General features: G+C 45.5%; 1 protein-coding gene across 2 annotated transcripts in view; it reads left to right on the top strand.

The window, feature by feature from the left end:
* The window catches only part of LOC119161687 (uncharacterized), a 117,821-nt gene that overhangs the window by 3,486 nt on the left and 91,667 nt on the right, over positions 1–22,668 (top strand). For both annotated transcript variants that reach the window (XM_075880626.1, XM_075880625.1), the window contains exons 3-4: positions 6,784–7,001; positions 16,635–16,836. In XM_075880626.1, coding sequence (XP_075736741.1) covers positions 6,858–7,001; positions 16,635–16,836 — 346 coding nt within the window. In that variant the 5' untranslated portion in view covers positions 6,784–6,857. The remainder of the gene's footprint in view (positions 1–6,783; positions 7,002–16,634; positions 16,837–22,668) is intronic.

The following is a 22,668-nucleotide window of genomic DNA, read 5'->3' as shown; positions in this document are numbered from 1 at the left end:
AGTGTAACTAGAACAATATTTGCTAAGTTTGTGTTAAAACCACGATATGATTATCAGTAGAGACCGGAACTTTAGAGGCACGAAAAAAAATGTTTTAGGGGTCTATAATAGGCTCTAAAAACTGCCATTTAGGCATAAATAGGCGTTAAAAAACTATCATTCAGGAATTTATAGGCACTGATTCAGTAGCGTGCTGAGGACAAATATTTTACTTATAACAAACACAGCAGGTGAATTCAGAGCTTTAGAAAAGCTAACTTTACATTTTCCATTAAAAGGAATAGCAAAAAGCACAATAGTTTGAACAGATTTGGGTGAAAGCTGAGGTTTCACCCAAGCTGAGAACAGCTAGGGTGAAAGCTGGGGTGGGGAGGGGGGATAGGGACCACCCTGTCTGTGGTGCATACTTCCACCACTTAGTGCATACCTTCATTGCATGATGTTACCCAACAAGTTTAAATTGTGGATTACTATGAAGTGTAGCCGATAAAGTTGAAAGTGAATCATATCAGTGAAGCTTTCACATATGGCTGCATTCTGTGTAGTATGTGCATGCGAGTTCACAGATGTTGATATAAAAATAACATGAATCTGTGTGCCCATGAAATGACCACAAAATACACGTTATTCGCGCCGATTCAGCAGCTGTTTCAATAAATTGACAGTTGCATAAATAATTTTGGAACTTTTATGCCTATGGGTGCATCGGAGTGGACATCAAACTTGAAAATATTGTTGGCCTTTCCCATTTCTTCTCGCCGGCTTCTCATGAAGACCGTTTCTCGATCGACGAAGTAGACTTGTCATCCACTGGTTCTTTGCCTGATAAAGTCATTTTACGGCTTCTCTTTATTTTACATTGCTCAGCAGACTTCCGACAGCTGCTGTTACGAAAAACCTAAATGCCAACAAAACGTATGTGTATGCTGTAGTCGGCAGCGCTAGACTAGCTTACTTTCGGCTGATTAGTGTACGTTCTAGGTACACTGCTGAGCTGCACTACTCTCGCACCTAGTGACTGGGATTTTGAAGGAACAGTGGATACACTAGCGTTAGCCTCTCCTCGCTTTGCTACAGTACACTCTAGCAACGCTCAAGCAGCCGTGCTGCACTACTCTCAAACCAAGCGAGGGAAGTTTTTTAGGGGGGCCAGCTACCACTATAGATGCTAGCCTCGCTCTTCCTCACTGGGGTACAAGCCCCACTCACGTAAAGCGCGTTTATAGTGCGATATTATTGGAGCGTTGGCAAACGTGACATGCGTCGGATCACATTGGCCGAGTCTAGATATACGTTGGCTGTGGCAGTGCGTTGACTTATAATCTGTTTTCACCAATATACAGTGTATCATCAACACAGTGCCTGCGTGCGTCGACCCTACGTCGAACCATAATCGCACTTTACCAGTAGTTAAAAACATCGACGAAAAAAAACGAGCACTCTATGCATGTGTTGTCATTAATATAGCCACATCAAGTGCTTCTTGTTTAACCAGGCCTAAAGTTTTTTGTAGCACCGTTATGCACGTTATTCATCGATAAAATCTTTCTGCTGATCACTTCTATAAGACGTTTACGGGCGCAAGAACATGTGCGTACACGTGGTAAACGGAGTGTAGTGCGAAGCGTCGTCAGCCACTAAGCTTTCCTGACTAGAATTGTTGACTCTCCCACATTTCGTGGTTAACAGAATGAGAAAGGAAAAAAATGATATGCGTATAAATCGCGAATGGTGGCACTAAACGAATCGCACAGATATGCGGCTTTTTTATGATCTTGCTTTTTCTCTTTTTTGTAGTATGCAGACGAAAGCGATGTAAATAAGTAGTTAGGTCACGCTACAGCAGTGCGTAGCAAGTGGAACACAAGCTAACCACGCACAAACAATACAGAAAAGACGTGATTTAATGCGAAAGCGTGAAGATAGTCATCCAGGGCGGGTATCCCTATGAAAGGCAAAATGCGTTTCACTGGCGGGTAATGTTAATGTTGCATAGGCGTTGTGCGCCGATTCAGTCTAGAAGAGCGTAGATATCAACAGTAAACTTTAGTCAACGCATTTTATCTATCTGCCGTCAATTCGCTCAGACCACATGCAAAGTAGGGCCGCTGCGTGTATTTCTAAACACGCCGCCGACCGCCTATCCACACTTTCTCGGGACATTCTGCCACCTATCGGCCGATCTCGCCGCCAATAGAGTGCTCAAGATTCGCTAGTGTACCGACAGTGGCTAGAATAGGGAAGTGTGATGAGCGGCAAGCGACGCCTGTGGAGCGCTCTCAGGAGCAGCCACGTTGGGGGGGGGGGGGGTTCAGTCGTTTATACGTTGTTTACACGGTTCTCACAGTTTCGTTGGGCACTTTCGTTCTCGTTTTTTTTTGTGCGGTAGCTTTCTCATGGCGCAAAAACAAAGCCATTGCTTCATCCCGGGGTGCACGTCAGGCTACAAGCCAGCTAAAAACAACCATGCATTGTTCGGCATTCCCAAAGGGCGAAGCTCTGTCAGCGCGCGGAATCGCTCTCCGCCACTGCGCAAACAAACTGCTTCAAGAAAACTCGGCAGTGTGTGAGCTGCACTTCGACGAGCGGTTCATCTCCAGGCATTTCGATCACACTGTGAATGGCAAAATTGTCTGCATTGAAAGGGGTAGGCCCATAGGCGTGCGCAGGATTCCCGTTCAGATGGGGTGGGGGGTGGCGAAGGTTCATTGCAGCGCCCCCCATTCATAATAAAATAGTGTATGAGGCACATTTTGCGCCCCCCTTTACGTGACTAAAAGAGTGCCCCGCCGCCTACTCAATGTATAGGGTAGATTTAGCACCCGCCTGCCAGGTGACTACAACAATGGGTAGGCTTTTCGGAGAAACTCTTCGCATTTGTAGACGCCTTTGAAATCACGGTTTCAAAGTGGTTTAGCTACAACGTACAAGCTTCGCAGTGACAGCTTGGAAGAGCTTGAATCCTGCTTCGAAAAAAATTTAACACTGGCCTGCACGCAAAATGGCCCGAGCCTCACCAATTTGACCAAGTTTTCTCGGCTCGAACAAAATTTATCAAGAAATGCAATCAACTAATACATGTATCTTCTTCGACGATATAGCTAACTTGGAAAATATTCTGTGGCGGTGCCCCTCGCGCTGTGAGGAAGTCATCAGGCCTTCCAAATGGGCGAGTGCTATTACAAGCTTCGGACTCAAACCAGTCCACCGGGCCCACGATACAGCACAGAGACTACGTCTTTCTGTCCCTACGTGGGAGTGGCCCGCAACGTGCTAAAGCACGTTCCGAAGGACCAAATAAAATTCATCTATTCACCCAACCCATCTGCGTTTTTATACAAAGGCACTCCACAAGGAGCGAGCATCTTCCCGTGAAAGGAGGACTTACACCTGAAGCTCAGGCGCGTCATCCAGGCTTGCATCCCAAAAGAAACAATGTTCCGTGGTGCGCTTGTGAACATTAAAATTTTTTTCTTGGGGTAAAAAAAAGATGTGCGACCAACTATTAAGAATGCATTGTTGTAAACAGTTAGTGAGTGACTACTCAGAAGCGTGTTGTATGACGAGTGTGCAGAAAATAAAATGTTTTTTATTCTGATACGGCTCGTGATTCTCGTCTCTGAGTTTGATAATGTGCTAGCAGAAGTAGCTATAGCGAGCCATGGATGTTACGAATGATGGAGCTTTATTTACAGATCAGTGCTTCAGGAAATGATGGTTCGCCTTGGAAAGTGTTGCAAGCAATGGCTCACAACTGAGTTGATCGTTCCACTCTTATACAACTTCACATCGACAAAATGTTTCAGTGCCGTCACACGCTCACTATCGGCACCCTGTTGATATTTCAGTTCAGTCGCGCACCCGCGCATGTATCCTGTTATTCCAGAAGCTAATTAACATATTTGCTCGGTTGCCATATGAGGCAGTGCATGAGCAACAACATGTATATTATATGTTTCACACTACCCGCGCGTGTGATTGATTCCTGTCTCTGCGCAGCGCATCGCCAAATTGGGTGACGTGGATGGATGGATGGATAGATGTGGCTACACCCTTTAAATCTGGCGGCGGCTAACGCCACCAAGCCGTAAAGCTTAGTGAACTAACTATTAGATTTATCTTTTTTCCCCTTTAAATAGTGAGGTTGAGAATTCGTACTTTGCAGTTAAGGGTTTAATTTTCACTCGTGCCTTGACTTTAGCCACCAATCAGATAACCTCTTTCCAGTTAAGTCTACCCGCCTAAAGTCTATTTTGCCCTCCCTGTTCCTATACCCCAGTGCTTTGAAAAACTCTGCGCCATCACCCTGAACTATAGGGTGAAGCCCTTTACAGAACATTATCAAGTGTTCGGCAGTTTCTTCTTCCTCTCCACACGCACTGCATACTGTGTCTACCCCTTCGTATTTGGCCCGATATGTCTTTGTTCGCAGTACTCCCGTCCTGGCCTCAAACAGATGGAACTACCCCGAGATTATCATAGATCCTTTCCTTGGCAATTTCCTGCTTAAAAGTTTGATAGATCTCTAGTGCGGACTTCTTAATCATGCCCATTCTCCACATGTCAGTCTCCGTTTCCTTCACTTTCTTCTTAACCGAAAGTTCTTCTTGGTTTGGCCACCTGCTGTTTTCTAAGTATTTACCAGTCAACTTCCTGGTTCGCTTCCTCCATTTTGTATCGACATTCTTCATGTACAAGTAGTTGAAAACCTTCCTAGCCCAACGCTCTTCCCCCATTTCTCTCAATCGCTTCTCACATTTTATCTTGCTGCTAGCTTCCCTGCCCTCAAATGATGTCCATCCCATATCACCTTGTACTCCCTGATTTGGTGTATTCCCGTGAGCTCCTAAAGCAAGCCTACATATTCCACGTTGCTTAATTTCTAATCTTGCTTGAACTTCTGATCTCATGCACAAGACCGCATTGCCGAACGTCAGCCCAGGAACCATGACCCCTTTCCGTATTCCTCTCACAACATCATACCTATTGTAATTCCACAGTGCCCTATTTTTCATGACTGCTGCATTCCTGTTACCTTTAGTCGTCACGTATATTTCGTGTTCCCTCAGATACTCGGTCCCATTGCTTATCCATACGCCCAGATATTTGTATTTATCTGTTATCTCTAGCGTGACGTCCTGTATTCTAAGCTCACTACCTTCGTTGTCACACGTTGAATGGATAGATGGATATGGCTGTACCCATTAGATCGGGCGGTGGCTAGCGCCACCAAGCCGTAATATTTAATGAACCCAAAACTATATTTATTTTTTTTCCTTAAAAAGTGCATTTGAGGATTCATACTTTGCAGTGATGAGTTTAATTTAATTTTCACTCGTGCCATGATTTTAGCCACCAATCAGATAACCTCCTTCTAGTTAAGTCTACCCGCCTAAAGTTTATTTTGCCCTCCGGTCCCGAAACCCCAGTACTTTGAAAAGTCTGCACCATCATCCTGAACTATAGGGTGAAGCCCTTTACAGAACATTATCAAGTGTTCGGCAGTTTCTTCTTCCTCTCCACACGCACTGCATACTGTGTCTACCCCTTCGTATTTGGCCCGATATGTCTTGGTTCGCAGAGCTCCCGTCCTGGCCTCAAACTGTAGAGAACTACCCCGAGTATTATCATAGATCCTTTCCTTGGCAATTTCCTGCTTAAAAGTTCGATAGATCTCTAGTACGGACTTCTTAATCATGCCCATTCTCCACATGTCAGTCTCCGTTTCCTTCACTTTCTTCTTAACCGATAGTTCTTTTTGGTTTGGCCACCTGCTGTTTTCTAAGTATTTACCAGTCAACTTCCTGGTTCGCTTCCTCCATTTTGTATCGACATTCTTCATGTACAAGTAGCTGAAAACCTTCCTAGCCCAACGCTCTCCCCCCATTTCTCTCAATCGCTTCTCAAATTTTATCTTGCTGCTAGCTTCCCTGCCCTCAAATGATGTCCATCCCATATCACCTTGTACTCCCTGATTTGGTGTATTCACGTGAGCTCCTAAAGCAAGCCTACCTATTCCACGTTGCTTAATTTCTAATCTTGCTTGAACTTCTGATCTCATGCACAAGACCGCATTGCCGAACGTCAGCCCAGGAACCATGACCCCTTTCCGTATTCCTCTCACAACATCATACCTATTGTAATTCCACAGTGCCCTATTTTTCATGACTGCTGCATTCCTGTTACCTTTAGTCGTCACGTATATTTCGTGTTCCCTCAGATACTCGGTCCCATTGCTTATCCATACGCCCAGATATTTGTATTTATCTGTTATCTCTAGCGTGACCTCCTGTATTCTAAGCTCACTACCTTCGCTGTCATTAAAAATCATGACTGCTGATTTTTCCTTACTGAATCTAAAATCTAACCTATCTCCCTCATTACCGCAGAACATTATCTTTCGCCAGGTGGCGCTGGCACACGTGCAAACGTGTGCCAGCGCCACCGGGCGGTTTCCTCCTAAGGCGTTACGTGCTAGCTGGCACGTTCATCACACTTCCCTATTCTTGCCACTGCAGTGTAGCGTCGCTGCATAGAGCGTGCGCGCGCGTCGACGTTACATCGGAATATATCGGACCTTAAATACAAAAATTCACAGCCGACGCTTCTTGAACAATGTTTATACTCTAGAAAATAACACGACATTGATCACCTTGTCTACGTGCCGTAGTACTGCAATAAAATGAACTGAGTATTCTGAGACACACTGTGAACATGTCAAGTTTATTTACAACTGCGGAATCGCTTCCGGTCGCAAATTTTGTTTGTTTTCGTTTCTCGCAGATTTCACTGCCTTGGGCTACGCGGGGTCTCACAGGCTCCGTGGGGACGACATAAGCGCCGTACTTCCTTTCGCAATGCGTTTTCTGGCACCATCGTTTGTATCAGTTCTCGGTCTTGGTGCCATCACTTCGGCTGTAATGTCATCTGCCGACTCGTCTGTGCTCAGCGCCTCGTCTCTCATCACCAAAAACTTTTACTATAAGATTCTCAGGCCAACAGTAAGTAAATTACCAGCAAGTATTTAGATACAGTGTAGTTTTGTGTTGCGGCCAAGTCACTTAAAAGGGCCAAGTTGACAGGAGTGTTACCGCTGGAAACGGTGCGAATAGACACATGTTCGCTATTTACTTGTGTTCAATGGTACGAACCCTTGTATATTCTTTACTCTTTTTGAAAGAACGAATCACTAAAAAATTGAGCTAAAACGTTCAGTGTCCAGAAAAAAACCCTTCGTGTTGTTTTTCATCACGCGCCAATAGAGACAGTAAGCAAGGTTGCTAAATGGCCGAGTTTCCGGCGTGGCGCGAGCCGAGTACTAGCGACAAAAGGCGAGCGCTCCTACAGGGGGAGCCCGAGCCAGCACTTTCTTACTAGTTCCACGCTGCGGTCTGGGCATCGGTGCATAATCCGTGACAGGCGGTACTTCTACTCTACATTGTCTAGCGAAGAAAGCACCTAGAGGCCACGTTAAGCTTCAACCAACTTCGCTATTTCTTGAGCTTTACACAGCTAACGTGAACTTCTCCACTTTTTTTTTATTGTACGGACTTCAGTCGCCTAGTGGTAATGATGCTCGACTGCTGATTTAAGGTCGTGGGATTGAATCCCCGTAGCGGTAGCCGCATTCTCAATGGATGTGAAAATACTCGAGTCCCCTGCAGTTGCACTTAGGTGCGCGTTCAAGAAGTCCGGGTGGTAAAATTTCTAAAGTTCTCCACTACGGCATGTTTCATAGTCCTATCGCACTTTTAGACATGAAACCCCAACAATTACTATTACTATATTTGTTATTGCGACATCCATTTTGATAAAATTCTCAAAGCATGTTGGCCATCGGCGTGCCCACAAGGTTTCGTATGAAGCCGATATATATAGCATCGGCCCGTGCGCGTTTACTATTTTATTTGAAAATGAAAGCGTTCAAGAGCCGCCGACAAAAGCGGCTCAAGAGGTGAGAAGAAGCGCTGGCCCTCTTTCGTCGCGCGAAAAACTTGGTAGTGGAAGATGCGCGTCTCCGGGAGGCTTTATACATGGCTCGGACGGGCCTGGTTGCGCACTTTTGTATTCACAGGGATCAGAACCCGCCTCACGCCTTTCTGTGCGGTTCGGACCACTCGCTTTGCGATGCAGTGATGAAAAGCACAAAGGGCTCTCCACTCGCCGCAGTGCATTGCATGATAACGCATACAACTGCTAGTCTTGAATTGTATAAAATTTCGATCTGGTGCTATCGCATTTGTACGCTCAAGCTTTCTGCGAGACAGAGATTAGACAGTGACTTCTGGGGCACTACGATTTACACGACGTCAAGTTCTAGACGGACAATCCTGGTGATATTTTCTGAAGTCGGTGGTGGACGTGGTCTAGTGAGTGCTCGCGTGAGGACGTAACAACTACATTGACAAGCCGGTTAAACCTCTAAGATGGACGCCCACTTCTTACCATTTGGAAGTGTAAACATTCTATTCATCATTAACTTCACTATCCAAATATATTCGTCGTAAAAGAAAATGGCAGGTGCCATTGACAGTGCCTTTCAGAAGGCGCCCAAATTGCCCATTTCAAGTACCTCGTCGACTTTGCAGCACAAAGCTGACACTGTGCTTATATGTCATGCGAATCTATCCTTACGTCTGCGCATCAATTGCGATTGCTCTCTCTGCTAATTGTTCTCGTAAAATATGTTTGGAAAATACGTTGCGTAATTAGAGCTTGCGAAAGTTCAAATTAGCGAAATCTTACACATGCGCATTTACTCATACTTTCGCAGAGTCATACAAGTTGACGAAAGCAGCTGCCGGCATGTTCAATATCACATTCGTCATTTGGGCAAATATGTGTCCAGAATAAGACAAAGTACAAGCAGTTTCAGCCAACACTAATAGGGACGATAACAGCATCACGAGCGATTTCACCAGCGGTAAAGCGCGTCGGCAGTTTTCTAGAAGATTTCAGTGTCATCGCTGGTGGCTGGGTAAGCTTTACAGTGAGCTGGAGCACCGGTAAGCAATAATTTCTGCCAGCCGCCCAGGATGCACGAGCCCTACATGGCGGAGGCCGCATGGCCAATTGAAATGAAGATGGGGCGGATGTTCAGGAAAAGAGAAAAAGTAACGTGAAAACTCGATTAGAAATTAAATTTACTGTGATTTAGCATGTCACAGTGTTGCAATTGGAAAATGTGATTCTAAGCAACAAAAAAAGAAAACGAAATCTCTGTGCAACTTTTGGTGTTGAACATTCCTAGCTATGTAGCTATGCGTGAACTCGCAAGCGTCTCCATTTATAAGATACGAACCGAAAAACGAAGAAAGTGTTGCAGGTGCTCATTGGGCAGTCCGGAACACTGGTCTGATGAACTTCGTTCGCGAGAGCAGGTAGGCATACTAATGTAATGGCTCTTTTTTTTCACCTATACAAATGTGGAAAATAAAGACGTATCTGGCTCTCTGGCTCAATGTGAACATGGGAAACGATGCCAGCTGGAAGTAGTCATTTTTGTTACTGCTTAACCTGATCTAAGGCCAAATTTGGTCGAACGTTATAGCGTTGTCTGCGCCGATACATCTAACACCCACCATTATTCGCCTAAGGATTTCCACAAGAATGTTTTAGCGTAAATGTTTTTCTATACTTGCTCACTGCGTCAACCGAAGTTGACAAAATTAGTGTGATATACTGAAGATATTTTTAAGGCACTGAATAAGTGGCGATCTGGCACGTGTGGTGCAGTGGCTATGGTACTCGGCTGGTGACCCACAGGTAGCGGCATCGAAGCCCGGACGCCATGGCCACACTTTCGATAGAGACGAAAATGTTTGAGGTCCACGTGCTTATACTTAGGTGCATGTTAAAGAACCCCAGAAGGTCGAAATTTCCGCAGCCCACCACTAAAGCGTCTCTCATGATCCTATGAAGGTTTCATGACGTTAAACCCCAACAATTATTATGAATATGTTGAAAATTATTATGACGCTTTTAAACTACACGGATAGCTTACCGTCCACATGCGTACAGGTTGTGACACACGTGCGTGCACAGCCTACTAAAGTAAGTGCACATGTTCAGTGATATGCCATATTTTCATTTTGTAAATAAGTGAGAATTTTGTTCACCTAGTGCTTTCCACGTACTTTTATAAACAGTTGCGTCATCACCTAATCGATCACTAATTTACTTGATGTGCCCATAGGATGCACCTAACACACTGCAGTGTTCGAGGTCGGTTAACCGTAATTGTCGTGGGTCTTATAGTAACTGGGCTGAATCACTTGCATTACCTGAAACATTAGCTGCTTTTCCTTCAATTTTTGGACATATTTAACCCAGAGCAACGATTCGTTCCTGTTTTCGCGCAGTTTATTCACGTACAGACCTACAGGAAGGCCGAGGAACGCCAGAAGAGCGAGGAACGCCAACAGGCCGAAAATACAAAAAAAACGCAAGCTCGGGACGCGCGCGTGCACCAACGCTGTGGCTTGCCGTTTCATGCTGCTTCGTCGTCGTTCGCATAGTTCTCTACATTGGCCCCCGATGAATAGCGTAGCCAACCTGGCGACTTAAGGCGTAGTCCCTATAGCGGGGTCGTAATACGGCTTCAGGCGACTCACATGCACAATTTCTCGGCCACGACAGCGTAAGTCATGAGACTGTGTCAAAGGCTTAATCTCATAATTGACTGGTGACGTACGGGCGAGAATGTGGTAGGGCCCGTGGTATCGTGCCAGTAATTTCGACGAAAGGCCCGAAGTGCTCGGTGGAATCCAGAGCCAAACGAGAGCACCAGTCGTGAAAGTAGAGAGATGTCGGTCGGTGTCTTGCCGTAGCTTTTGGTGGCCTTGGTCCTCGGTTGTCAGTAAACGGGACAATCGTCTGCAATCTTCTGCGTACCTGGCGACATCAGAAATTGCAGTGTACTCAGAGGAGTCGGGCGTGTATGGGAGGATAGTGTCCAGCGTGCACGATGGTTCGCGTCCGTACAACAGAAAGAAAGGGGAGAACCCTGTTGTCGCGTGCGTAGCGGTGTTATACGCATACGTGACGAATGGAAGGACAGTGTCCCAATTGGTGTGGTCTGAAGCTGTGTACATCGTCAACATATCACGGAGAGTGCGAATAAATCATTCTGTGAGGCCATTTGTCTGCGGGTGATATGCTGTCGTCATGCGATGAACCATGTTGCACTGAGCGAGCAACGCTTGAATGGCGTCAGACAAAAAAACACGCCCCCGGTCGCTCAAAAGTTCGCGGGGAGCACCATGGCGAAGAACAAAGTTGCGCAAGATGAAAAACGCAACTTCCTGCGTGGTTGCTGCGGGTAGTGCTGCCGTCTCCGCATAACGCGTGAGGTGGTCCACGCCGACAATTTTCCACCTATTTTCAGAAGACGACGTGAAAAGTGGTCTGCATAAATCGATACCGACGCGGTCAAACGGACGCGCTGGACAAGGCAGAGGCTGAAGTGTACCGGCAGGGCGTTAAGGTGGGACTTTACGTCGCTGGCATGCAGTACAAGCACGTATGTACTTGCGGACAAATGTGTACATGCCGCGCCAGTAGTACCGCTGACGTAGACGGTTGTACGTTTTGAGAGCGCCATCGTGAGTGCTTTGCGGGTCGTTGTGGAAAGCAGTACAGATTTCCGAGCGCATGTGGTTGGGTATCACTAACAGCCACCTCCGACCTTCAGACGTGTAATTCCGCCGATAGAGTAGGTCGTCTCGAATAGCAAAATGTGTGGGTTGACGTCGGATAGTTCTTGAGACCAAATTAGCTAGCGGATCAGTCAGAAAGGCGAGGAGTTGGGAAATCCACACATCTTTGCGTTGTTCCGATGCCATGTCTGTGAAGTCGATTGGTGTTATGACAGCTGAAGAAGGTGACTAGGAGGTTGGGTCAGCCGGTAGCGGCGAGCGGGATTGCGCATCAGCGTCGGAGTGCTTGCGGCCGGATCGGTATACAACACGAATGTCGTATTCCTGTAGGCGAAGCGCCCAACGACCAAGGCGCCCCGACGGGTCTTTCAGCGATGATAGCCAGCATAGAGCGTGGTGGTCCGTGACGACTTCGAAAGGGCGGCCTCCCAGCACCTCCACCAGATGTCGCGCAGTTTATTCACGTACAGACCTACAGGAAGGCCGAGGAACGCCAGAAGAGCGAGGAACGCCAACAAGCCGAAAATACAAAACAAACGCAAGCTCGGGTCGCGCGCGTGCACAAACGCTGTGGCTTGCCGTTTCATGCTGCTTCGTCGTCGTTCGCATAGTTCCCTACACTGTCAACAATGACGTTATTTACCAATTGTTTCTAGACTTTGAAGGTACTTGCAGTTAAAGACATCGCTGCAAAGTGAAGACCCAAATAAACTGTACTAGAGACTATTTTACCAAAAACACATATTTACTGCAAACTACTGCAAACTTGGGCTGTTAAGCCAATGTTTTCTTGTTTTGCACATTGTTACACAAATTAAAAAGGTCATAAAACATCAAATGCATAAACCCAAACATATAATTGCGTGGGCATGCACCGTAACACTCTTCGTTTTGTCGTGAAAGATGCAAAACACAGAGAATAGCAGCCTATTATGATGGCACTGAAACCCATCCGTAAAATAGTCTATAGGCAGACAAAGCGCATTTAACAACTGAATTTATTGAAACGAAAAAACCAAGAAGGGTATGGGGTGGAAAACGAAACAGAGGGCACTGAAGGCAAATTCTAACGGGGTGCAATGTATAAGCAAAACACATGCTTTCATAAAACTCAGTATTATCGTTTTTCTTGCTTCGTACGGGTGCAAAAGATAGCCCTAGTGTTCAAACATTATTATTATCTTTCTGAATATTTTATTTGTCTATCTTGAGGGGTACTTAAAATGAGTTTACGCATGTGCCAAACTTAAGAACATCATGCTAGTTTCATTGATTGTTCTTTAAATTCTGCCTTTGTTGTTCACCAAAGTAGTAGTTTTTGTAAACTTTGCGTGACATTTACAAGTAAAGCATTGTTGAGCGAAATTCCTCTTTAATGAAAGCCTACAGAAAAAATTGTATTCCTAGAGCCTTTTACTTAGGCACCTGCCCAATGTACTGCATGGGTATTACCCCGGTAGGGTCGTCCAAGGTTTTCATTCAGTGCCCTGTCCTTTGTGTGTCAATCCACCTCTTCTTAAGTTCTGAGGGGCGAAGCTCCCTATGCCGTGGGTCATGCGTCTGCGATGTATGTAGTAGTAGTCGTCGTAGTATTAGATAGCCACTTCTACAGCCGTACTATAGAGGAGCGGCACGCGCGCACCCTTTTCAATCGAGGAGCAACCCCATGCGCGTTAATCATAAATAAAAGGATAGTTGTTTCTGGTGAAATAACTTACAGAGAGGTGTATTGGTGGCTTGCTTTCCAATAAAATTTGTTTTGAATTTGATGCTTACTGAAAAAAAAAACTAGTCAGAAGAACGCACTTTGAACACTGTGACGAGAAAGCGTTGCCACGTTAAACTCAGTGGGCGTAACCTCCTTGGTTTTAGCAAGGTTTAGCGTGGGCAGGGGCGCGGTGCCGTGGATATAGTGAACTAGAGGTGGCGAAAGGTGGGAAGTAGACTCGAAGCGCAGGCCGTTAGAAAGTGTGCGAAGGCCACCTCTCGTTTAGTTCTTGGAATGTCCGCTGGATGGCGGTCCTTCTATATGCTGAATATATGATGAAAAGATGAGAGATGGCGGTACTTCGAGTGTTTACTAGAGATATGGACGGATGGATGGATGCACAGTTGGATGAACGGAAGAACGGTCGTATGTATGGACGGACGCGCGGTTTGACGCACAGACGGACGGTTGCACGAACGAACGGATGAACGCACAGACAGACGGATGCACAGACAGATGGACGGACAGATGAACGCACGGGCGGTTGCACAAACGGAAGTACGGCTGGACGGACGAACGCTTCGCCCCACTCATCATCATGCACTCCGTCGATATGCTGGGATTTTTTTCGTTTCAATAAATTCATTTGTGGGGTATGCTTTGTATGTGTATAGTCCAAATGTTTGGTCCTTAACCTTGCAGCGCTGCCTATACCTACATTGTATTCCCACTAACCTCCCCACAAGATTTCTGTAGAGAAAACGTCGTATCTAGATCCTGTGATGCATTCAACTACCGAGTATGTGTACACTTTATTCAAAGGCTTGACTTGCCGACCAGTGAGGTGGGCTTCGAGACCACGCATGCTCACTTACTACACTTTGTGTATACTTAGGTATATTCAGAAGTAATACGAATACGCATACATGTGGCAAAGCCCCACACTCAAGCATTCAGCGCAGATGGTTAACCAGCAAACCTTCAACGTGCAGGCCCGGTGTTAACCCGTTGACTCGTTAAATCCTTTTTTCTTTATTTTTACCTGTGACAAGACGTTTTAATTGTCGTTTGACGTCCGCGTGTTCCCTTTCTCATATACACTGCGTGGACCACTGGTGACCACAGTGTGTCTCCTTTCTGTGGCGCACAAATGTTTGGAGTTCTTCCGTACATATATAACGACGAAACGCCACTTCTTGTTTCATATCAATGTATCCATCCAACCCCATTACTCACCGCAAGCTTGCTGCACCTAACGTGGTTTGGCGCTGCCTTCAAGATACCTTCAGTTGCGTCTGAGCGACGTCATGAAGAAGCAGCGATTATCGGCGATCACGTAATCACGTGATTGTTTTTGTAGCTCTTGCGTATGCACCAATACGACGCAATGCCAATGCCAGACAACTTCGCGTTTGATAAGACACCTATGAATTTCGCCTTTACACTTGACGGTTTCTACACACAAAACAGTAAAAAAAACGAACACCGTGGCTTTCCGATTCTGTCCGCCGACGCAAGTAAACTCTTCTTACTTTTTTTCCTTCCTTCTCATTTTATAGATGACAAAAGTTCTAAACCCAACAGGCAACAAGACATTAATGAGGTAGTGAACTACACATGTGATAAACTGGTTATTTCGCATATTCTTGGAACGGTTCTTCGTATATGCGCTTTCTTCAGTGCGAATATTTATTCACGTGGCAATGCAAGCGAACGAAGATGAAAAAAACACACAAAACAGCTCATGATCGAGTAACCTGAAGTCCTTCAAATAACCTTTCAAATTTTCAAGTATGCTTTCTTGGCCATCCCCACAGGCCGCGGCATCGAATCCCGGCTGTGGCGGCTGCATTTTCATGGAAGCGAAAATGCTATAGGCCCGTGTGCTTACATTTGGGTTCACGTTAAAAACCCCAGGTGGTATAAATTTCCAAAGCCCTTCACTACGGCGTCTCTCACAATCATACAGTGTATTTGGTAAGTTAAGCCCCACATATCATCATTCTTGGCCATTTCCCCAGAGGTGGCAGGGGCCATACATTTGAATGAAAAACAAGCAAACCTCCCTTTGGCAGGCGTGCTTTTTACAAAAAATGTAACGTACCATCCACACGCAGATGTAACTAAATTGAGTGCACGTGCAAGTGTAAAGATGATGCCTCCATACTATGGATAATGTGCCTTCACTTTTGGTTTAGAGATGGATCCCAGCGGTGTATTATGAATGCCAAAGAGAAGCATAGAACAGTTTTCGCAAAATGTTGTGACGCCCACAGAGCGCTAGTCAGCGCCTCGCCATCTAGCAACATAAAGCGGCAGACTCAGTGGGTCCGCTCCACTGCCTCACCTGGAAGTCCTGTCCACCACCACTGTTGCGACCGGCCTTTCAGCCACCAGAGACCAGAAACAAAGAAGCTGAGGCCGGAGAAATGCGAACTTAACGGAGGGTTTATTTACACTCTGTACAAGGCAAGCTCCCTCGATTGTGCTGGGTGGCTCAACATAAGGGTACGTTCTCATGAGATTCCAAGATCGTGGAATGAGTGCAATCGCACTGTCCAATCACACCTGACATACAACTTTCGAGGGTGGTGCCCACGCCCACCAAGGTAAACGTCACCTATTGAGGTGTGGTTACTGCACTGCAATGTGGCACCAACTTGGCTGTTCCTTCATGATAGTATGCCGCTGGATGAGGGGTGCTATGCTCTGAAGATGATAATAATATACAGAAAATACGACTATTTGAAGGAAGAGATAATATAATAGCGGGTTTGAAGTTTTATTTCTTGTCCCCTCCTCACCTAGTCACGCATCAATTGTCCGCGAACATTGCTGTGAAAATACGTTTTTTACCCTTTTCATTGCAAGTTTCACAACAAAGAGAATTTCACCAGGCATGCACAGCGTTGTCTAACATGAGTTTATTATCACGAGACAGGCAATAAATGAAAAAAAAAACGTGCGTGATGTTACAGCTCCAGGAAAGCAAAATGACCCCACTATCAGCTTTATTGCCGGTACACCAGCACCCAGCTCTTGATTTACCGGTGAAGAAACTGTTAGGAGAGGCGTTTTGATATGCTGGTGCTGTGACGTCGCTTATATGATTTTATTTATTGCCTGTCTTGTGACAATAAAAGCAGTGTCTTGGCAGCGCTGTGTACGTGTGCCTTTTGTAGCTTTTTGTCCCTTCTAGGCACGCTGTTCTATGTACAGAATTGAAACTTTTGTAATGATGTCTCATTTCGCATGTGGCATCTTTGCAGGCAAGTGTAGCAGAAATAGCAACGGTGGCGCGGGCCATTGTATGCATGGTGGGCACGGCGACGACGACAATGGCGCTGAGCGTGCAGTCTGTATACACATTGTGGAGTCTCAGTGCAGACGTGGTGTACGTCATGCTGTTCCCGCAGTTGTTGTGCCTGTTCTATCTCGACAAAACGACGAACACCTACGGTTTAATCTGCGGTGAGTGCACTCATCGTGTGTCTGCATTCAGAAAACTAAAATGATTTTGCAAACTCAGTAGCTCCAGTCCGCTAAATTCCCGCATCATTTAATACCTCGAAATTAACCCAATTTCTTGTTGGGGTTTCTAAAAAATTGTCATGAAAGAGAAATGCTGAGGTGCTTAGCTACTCTGATTACATAAGTAAATTATAAAGAGTAATATCTGGTATTTTACATCCACAAACCACGACGTAATTATCAGTAATGCTACGAGGCGCTACTCTGGCCCTTTCGTTCTTTATGGCGTTACTCATATTTAGCGAGTTTGACCTCCTAGTTTTACAATGACATCACAAAGTACGCGGGCTTTATCGCAATGCTGCTGTCGTGGCCGAGTTCAAACCCGCAATCTTCGGGTCAGTACCCGAGCACCGTAGTCACGGTTCCACCAAAGTGGCGTGCGCCATCAGATCAGACATATGATGTTGTATTGCTGATTTCACAAACTACAAATCTCCCAAACTACAGTTTTTGTCTGTCGCTTTCATTCGCTTTGGTAGATCAATGGCAAGGGTGCTAAGCTACTGACCTGAAGGCCGTGGTTTCGATCTTGGCCAAGGCCATAGAGTTTCTCAAAATTAACTAAAGGGCACTCTGGCGCTGCGATCGTTCAGCGACCGTGGGAATGATGGGTAGTAGACACATTTGCCTAGTCTTCGTACTAGCGGGCGGCGAATTGTACTTGCGGCTTCGTTTATTGCTGTGTTTCGATTTTGTTTTGAAAGAAAGATTCAACCCTTTTAAACTTCGTGACCCAATTTGGAAAGGTAATTCGAAAAAATAGGGTGGTGAAGCGCAATCGCTGAACAGTTGCCGATTTTTGTTTCGTGAGAAAACAGCTTCAAGCCCCACGAACACACACGGAGCCAAAAGCAGGCGAGAAGTACGAAGTTTAGACAAATGTGTGTACTACCCATCATTCCCATGCTCGCTGAAGCGCCGCGAATTGCAGCTCCCATAGGCACTAGCGCCAGAGTTCCCTCTAGTGTATATTGGGAAACTCTATGGCCGCGGCGGTTGCATTTTTATGGAGGTGAAATGATAGAGGCCTGTATATACTGTGCGATGTGATTACACGTAAAAGGACATCAAATGGTCTAAATTTTCAGAGCACTCAACTACTGCGTCTCCCATGAGATTTTCGGGACGCAAAGCTATACATAGGAGTATCTCTAGCCTTTTCCACGTTTTTCTTTTTGAGATGAAGAACAATATCCAAACTATAGCAATCAAAATTATTTTTATCGTCAAGCTGAAACATGTGACACTGATTTTAAGAATGTTCACCGTCTGCTACTATTTATTGGCTTTATTTACACACTCCATGGCCTTCATGACTTTTCATACTACAATTATTGCGTGCTTCACTTATTATTATCTTGTCTTTTAACCTTGCCTATATTTATTTTACTTCTAAATGCAACAAACAAACATTCAATGCAAATAGAATCGGATGATACTTTTTTCCCTTTTCTAAAATGTCTCATGTATAATATGCATTGAAGACAAAGTCCAGGTTAAGGAGAAATTGTGTGCAACTAGTCTTTCTACGAGCAACTGAATTGGTTGTACAGCAGAGTAGGCTTTGTCAGAAAATGTTCTGGTTTGCTCCCACACGGCGTCTGAACCAGAAAGCCCGTGATGGTGTGATGTGGTGGAAAATACCATTCAACGTTCCAATTTCGAGACTATAGCGTCAATTGCCCCTGCAGTTAAGGCCCTTTCGGATGGGTGAAATTCATAAAAGAAAGCCCACAAAGTGTACATCCGTCAGAAAATTAAGTCGGAACGCGTGACTAAGGACTGCATTCACGCAAAACTGCATCGCCGCACTATCTGACGTTGAGCGTATTGTCCCGAAACGTCGCAGTGCACGTGGGCATCCTTTTATGCAAGCATCCATGTTTACCATGTTTTAATACTAGCTTGCAGTGGAGCATCTGAATAAAAGTAGTGCTTTGCGGTAGGGGTTGACAACTTTGTCCGATCCATCATGCACTCAGTTCGACAGGGACACGGTGACTGTGACAATACCACATAGAAAAATATTTTGAAGCCATCTCACTGCCACCGTGACGTCACTCACTTTGACCGAGCGAGCACGAGTACGGGAGGCGGCGAATACAATGTCATCATCATTTCCTATTGAAAGAAAGCGTTCGCGACAAGTTTTGCATGTGTAACAGCTTTATTCTGCATTTTGGGTCTAGAAAGAGACAGATTTAGAGGGGCGCTGAAAAACTTTTTTAAATTTTGATTTGTTGGGCTTAACGTCCCTAAACCACCATAAGATTATGAGAAATGCCGTAGTGGAGGGCTCCGGAAATTTCGACCACCTGGGGTTCCTTAAGGTGCACCAAAATCTGAGTACACGAGCCTACAAGATTTCTGCCTCCATCGGAAATACAGCCGCCACAACCGAGTTTTGATCCTGTGACCGGCGGGTCAGCAGCCGAGTACCTTAGTCACTAGACCACTGTGGTGTGGTACTTTTTCAAATAACCACGGATTGAATTCACTAGAAGAACCTATTGCCTCACAAATTTAACGCCGTTAAAATTGTAAGAATCCGTTCAGTGTGAGTTGAGTTACAAAGAGTTGTTGAATGCTGAAATGGATATCGATATGTGGGGTTTTACGTCGCAAAACCACCATATGATTATGAATGACGCTGTAGGCGAGGGCTCCGAAAATTTCGAACACGTGGGGCTTTTTAACGTGCACCCAAATCTGAGCACACTGGCCTGCGCATTCTCGCCTCCATCGAAAATAGAGCCGCCGCAGCCGGTATTCAATCCCGCGACCTGCTGGTCAGCAGCCGAGTACCTTAAGTGGGATTCGCACAAGGGAGAAATCGCCGTAGTAGAGAAGAGGATGGCGCATCACGCGACAACAACGTCACGGGTTAATGTGTCGACGCGAACTCCTCGCGGCTCTTTGGGAGAGGCGGGGATTGTTTGTTTCTCCGACTGGTCGAACGATCCCCGTGCAGTAGGGGATGTAGCAGAATTTCGGGTGGGTCTCGGGCCACATTGTAGTCCTCTCTCCTGCAGTGCCTGTAGAAGCCGGTGGTGGCGGCCGTTTCAAATTACGCTCCGGGCTTGCGTGCACCGTGATGGCGAAAATAAACAATGAGGCAGAAGAATACCATCGTGGAAGAATACTATCACATGTGGGACATCTCTTCCGATCACTATAGTAACTTAACCTAAACTATGTTGTATGGGAGACGATAGTCAAGCAGATGATAGAGCGCTACCATCTCTATGAAGTGACATTCTGTTTTGTTTTAAAGTGGTTAGTCTGTTGAGAATGGTGACATCGCCCACTGTTGTTGTTGGTACTGCATGCTACTGCTCTGCTTGTTCGGCCTGATGTAGATATCTTACTTTATAGCGAACATTTTAATGGGCCTCTTTATTCAAGATTAGACGCTCATAATATAGGCAGCTGTAAAATCTGAGATCTATTTTTTATTTTCAGAAACATGACATATATACTTCTCTTTTTACATTTTCGGCTGCACTGATGCAGCAGAATCTTGGGCTGAGTTCACGTAATGAAGACAGAATAAAGTGTTTAAAAGCAGCAAAGTGGCAGAAGGGGGAGTGCAAAACGGGCACTCAATTTAACCCACACCAGCGATTTCTTCACCCAAGAAACACCAGCGCTTTTCACAGTGGATGATTGGGCCAGTGGGTGATACATTTTCTAAGAGTACTATGCGGTAGAAAACACGGACGGTCACGGATGGTCTGCTCTTGTCCTCGTCTTTTTCCCGTTGGTGTTTTCTACCGCGTAGTAATCTTAGACCAGCGCTTTCCTCCTTTTTCAGTCAAGACACAACGCGGCTTCGACCCCCCCTCCCTCCAAGACGAATGCTTGCCAATATCTGTGACTGGGGGTCAAAGAATTTTTCAGTGCTCCCGCTCCATTCAATGGTGGAGGTTCTGGCCACACTAATCTCCCCCACCGTTAACTTCGTCCGTGTGAGTGAGGGCCATTCAGAGGGACTTATTCTCAGCTGTTGACGTTACTAGGCTCGGTATATATCCCCTGTGTATTTCTCCCTCGTGTGAATGCCGATTTAGCCACTAGACCACCGCGGCGGGGCATGTTCCGACAAAAGCGCTGGAAGCTATGCAGGGAGGGATAGCATGGGAAATAAAACGTCACGAGCGCCTCGTGACCTTGAGTACTTTTTTTTTTATTTCAATTGTCAGTGTGATCGCGTGCACACGCGTTGACAAGTTGCAGCCTCCAAGGGCAATCTCTTTAACGACCGAGAGCGTCATGCTCAAATCAGCCAATGGCTGATAGATGGGCTTTTTTACTAGTTTTCCAGTGTCCGCGTGATATGTCAAAATAGAGGAAAGCAATTTTAGCTGAATTCGATAACTTGTTCTGAATTCTAGGTCGCATGCTGCGCTAGATTATTTGGCTTGCATGTTGCCGGGAGCCTCTAGTGCTGATCGGCAGCGTTTTCAGTCCATGCTCAATAAAGTGTTGCAGGGCTCCTTTAAAGTATTATATTACGCTTCAAGGGGGAACCGTAACATAGTATTGAAAAAAAAATGTATACTGTTTCTTTCTGTGATATTCAAAATCTTCAGGCTTCTTCGAATCAGAATCAGTCATTTTTTTGTCTCAGTGCATTTTTTTCTCTCTAAAACGACATATTTCAAAACTTGTGCAGTGACATGTAATGCAGGTATTCTTACGTAACAAGGAAATCCTTGCAGTTCAACCGTTGCAGCCGTGTGTAGAGGTTGATTGATTGATATGCGGGGTTCAACGTCCCAAAAGCTTCAAAACGTCCAAAGCTTGCATCCTCAAGTGCATTTGGCACTTTCAGAAAAAAATGGACCCAGCACTGCGACAAGGAAACAAGAGAGAGGCATCAAGATTCCTGTTCAAAATGCTACATCTGGCCGTGGTCGTCTTGCGAGTATTATTATTGGTGAAATATATGTGGGGTTTACCCTATCAAAACAACCATTTGATTGTGAGAGACGCCGTTGTGAAAGCCTCCGGAAATTTCGACTAGCTGGGGTTCTTTAACATGCCCGCAAATGAGAGCACACGGCTCTACAGCGTTTTTGCCTTCATCAAAAATGCAGCCGCCGCAGCAGGCATTAGATCCAATGAATTACCGGTCAGCAGCCGAGAACCTTAGCCACTAGAGCACCTGGGCGGGGCGGGCTGTTAATATTGGTAATCACCAAAACGATTATGGTTTCGTCATTCAAAAAAATTGTGCCGGATTGAAAGACACGCCCAAAGCTCTTCCAGCAACATATTTTCACACGGCATCAAATGATACCAATCCACCTGATGGCCTTTGCCCGAAGGACACTGAAGCTTAGTGTAAATTTATCAAAACCCAGTTTAATGGTACACCAATCGTTATAGAAACCACCTTCGAGCAACTGTTATTGATGCTCTTAAGCCAAGATATCCAGAACAAGCTCATCGAAAATTTTTTGCTAAATGTCATCGTGGGAAACTTCAAAACCCCAACAATTTGTTGTATTGTTGTGTGGAAGTGCGCTCCGAAAAACGTTTTCCTCAGACACCAAACAATAAAAATATGCACTCTTGATGCTGAGTTCACATTTAATGATGGCAATCTAACCCGTGTGATTATTTGAAATTTCGCTCTGGTACTGCACAGTGCAGAGCCTACGCACCCTTTAGCTTCGTCGACAGTATACTTTTTTGACAGGGCCGCGCATCAGACGACAAAAAAGTTTCGCCAGACAATTCGTTTATACACACAAAAAAATTATA

Source organism: Rhipicephalus microplus, chromosome X (genome assembly GCF_043290135.1).
Source record: "Rhipicephalus microplus isolate Deutch F79 chromosome X, USDA_Rmic, whole genome shotgun sequence".
In the NCBI taxonomy this organism is placed as follows: domain Eukaryota; kingdom Metazoa; phylum Arthropoda; class Arachnida; order Ixodida; family Ixodidae; genus Rhipicephalus; species Rhipicephalus microplus.
This window is presented reverse-complemented; position numbering and strand designations above follow the sequence as displayed.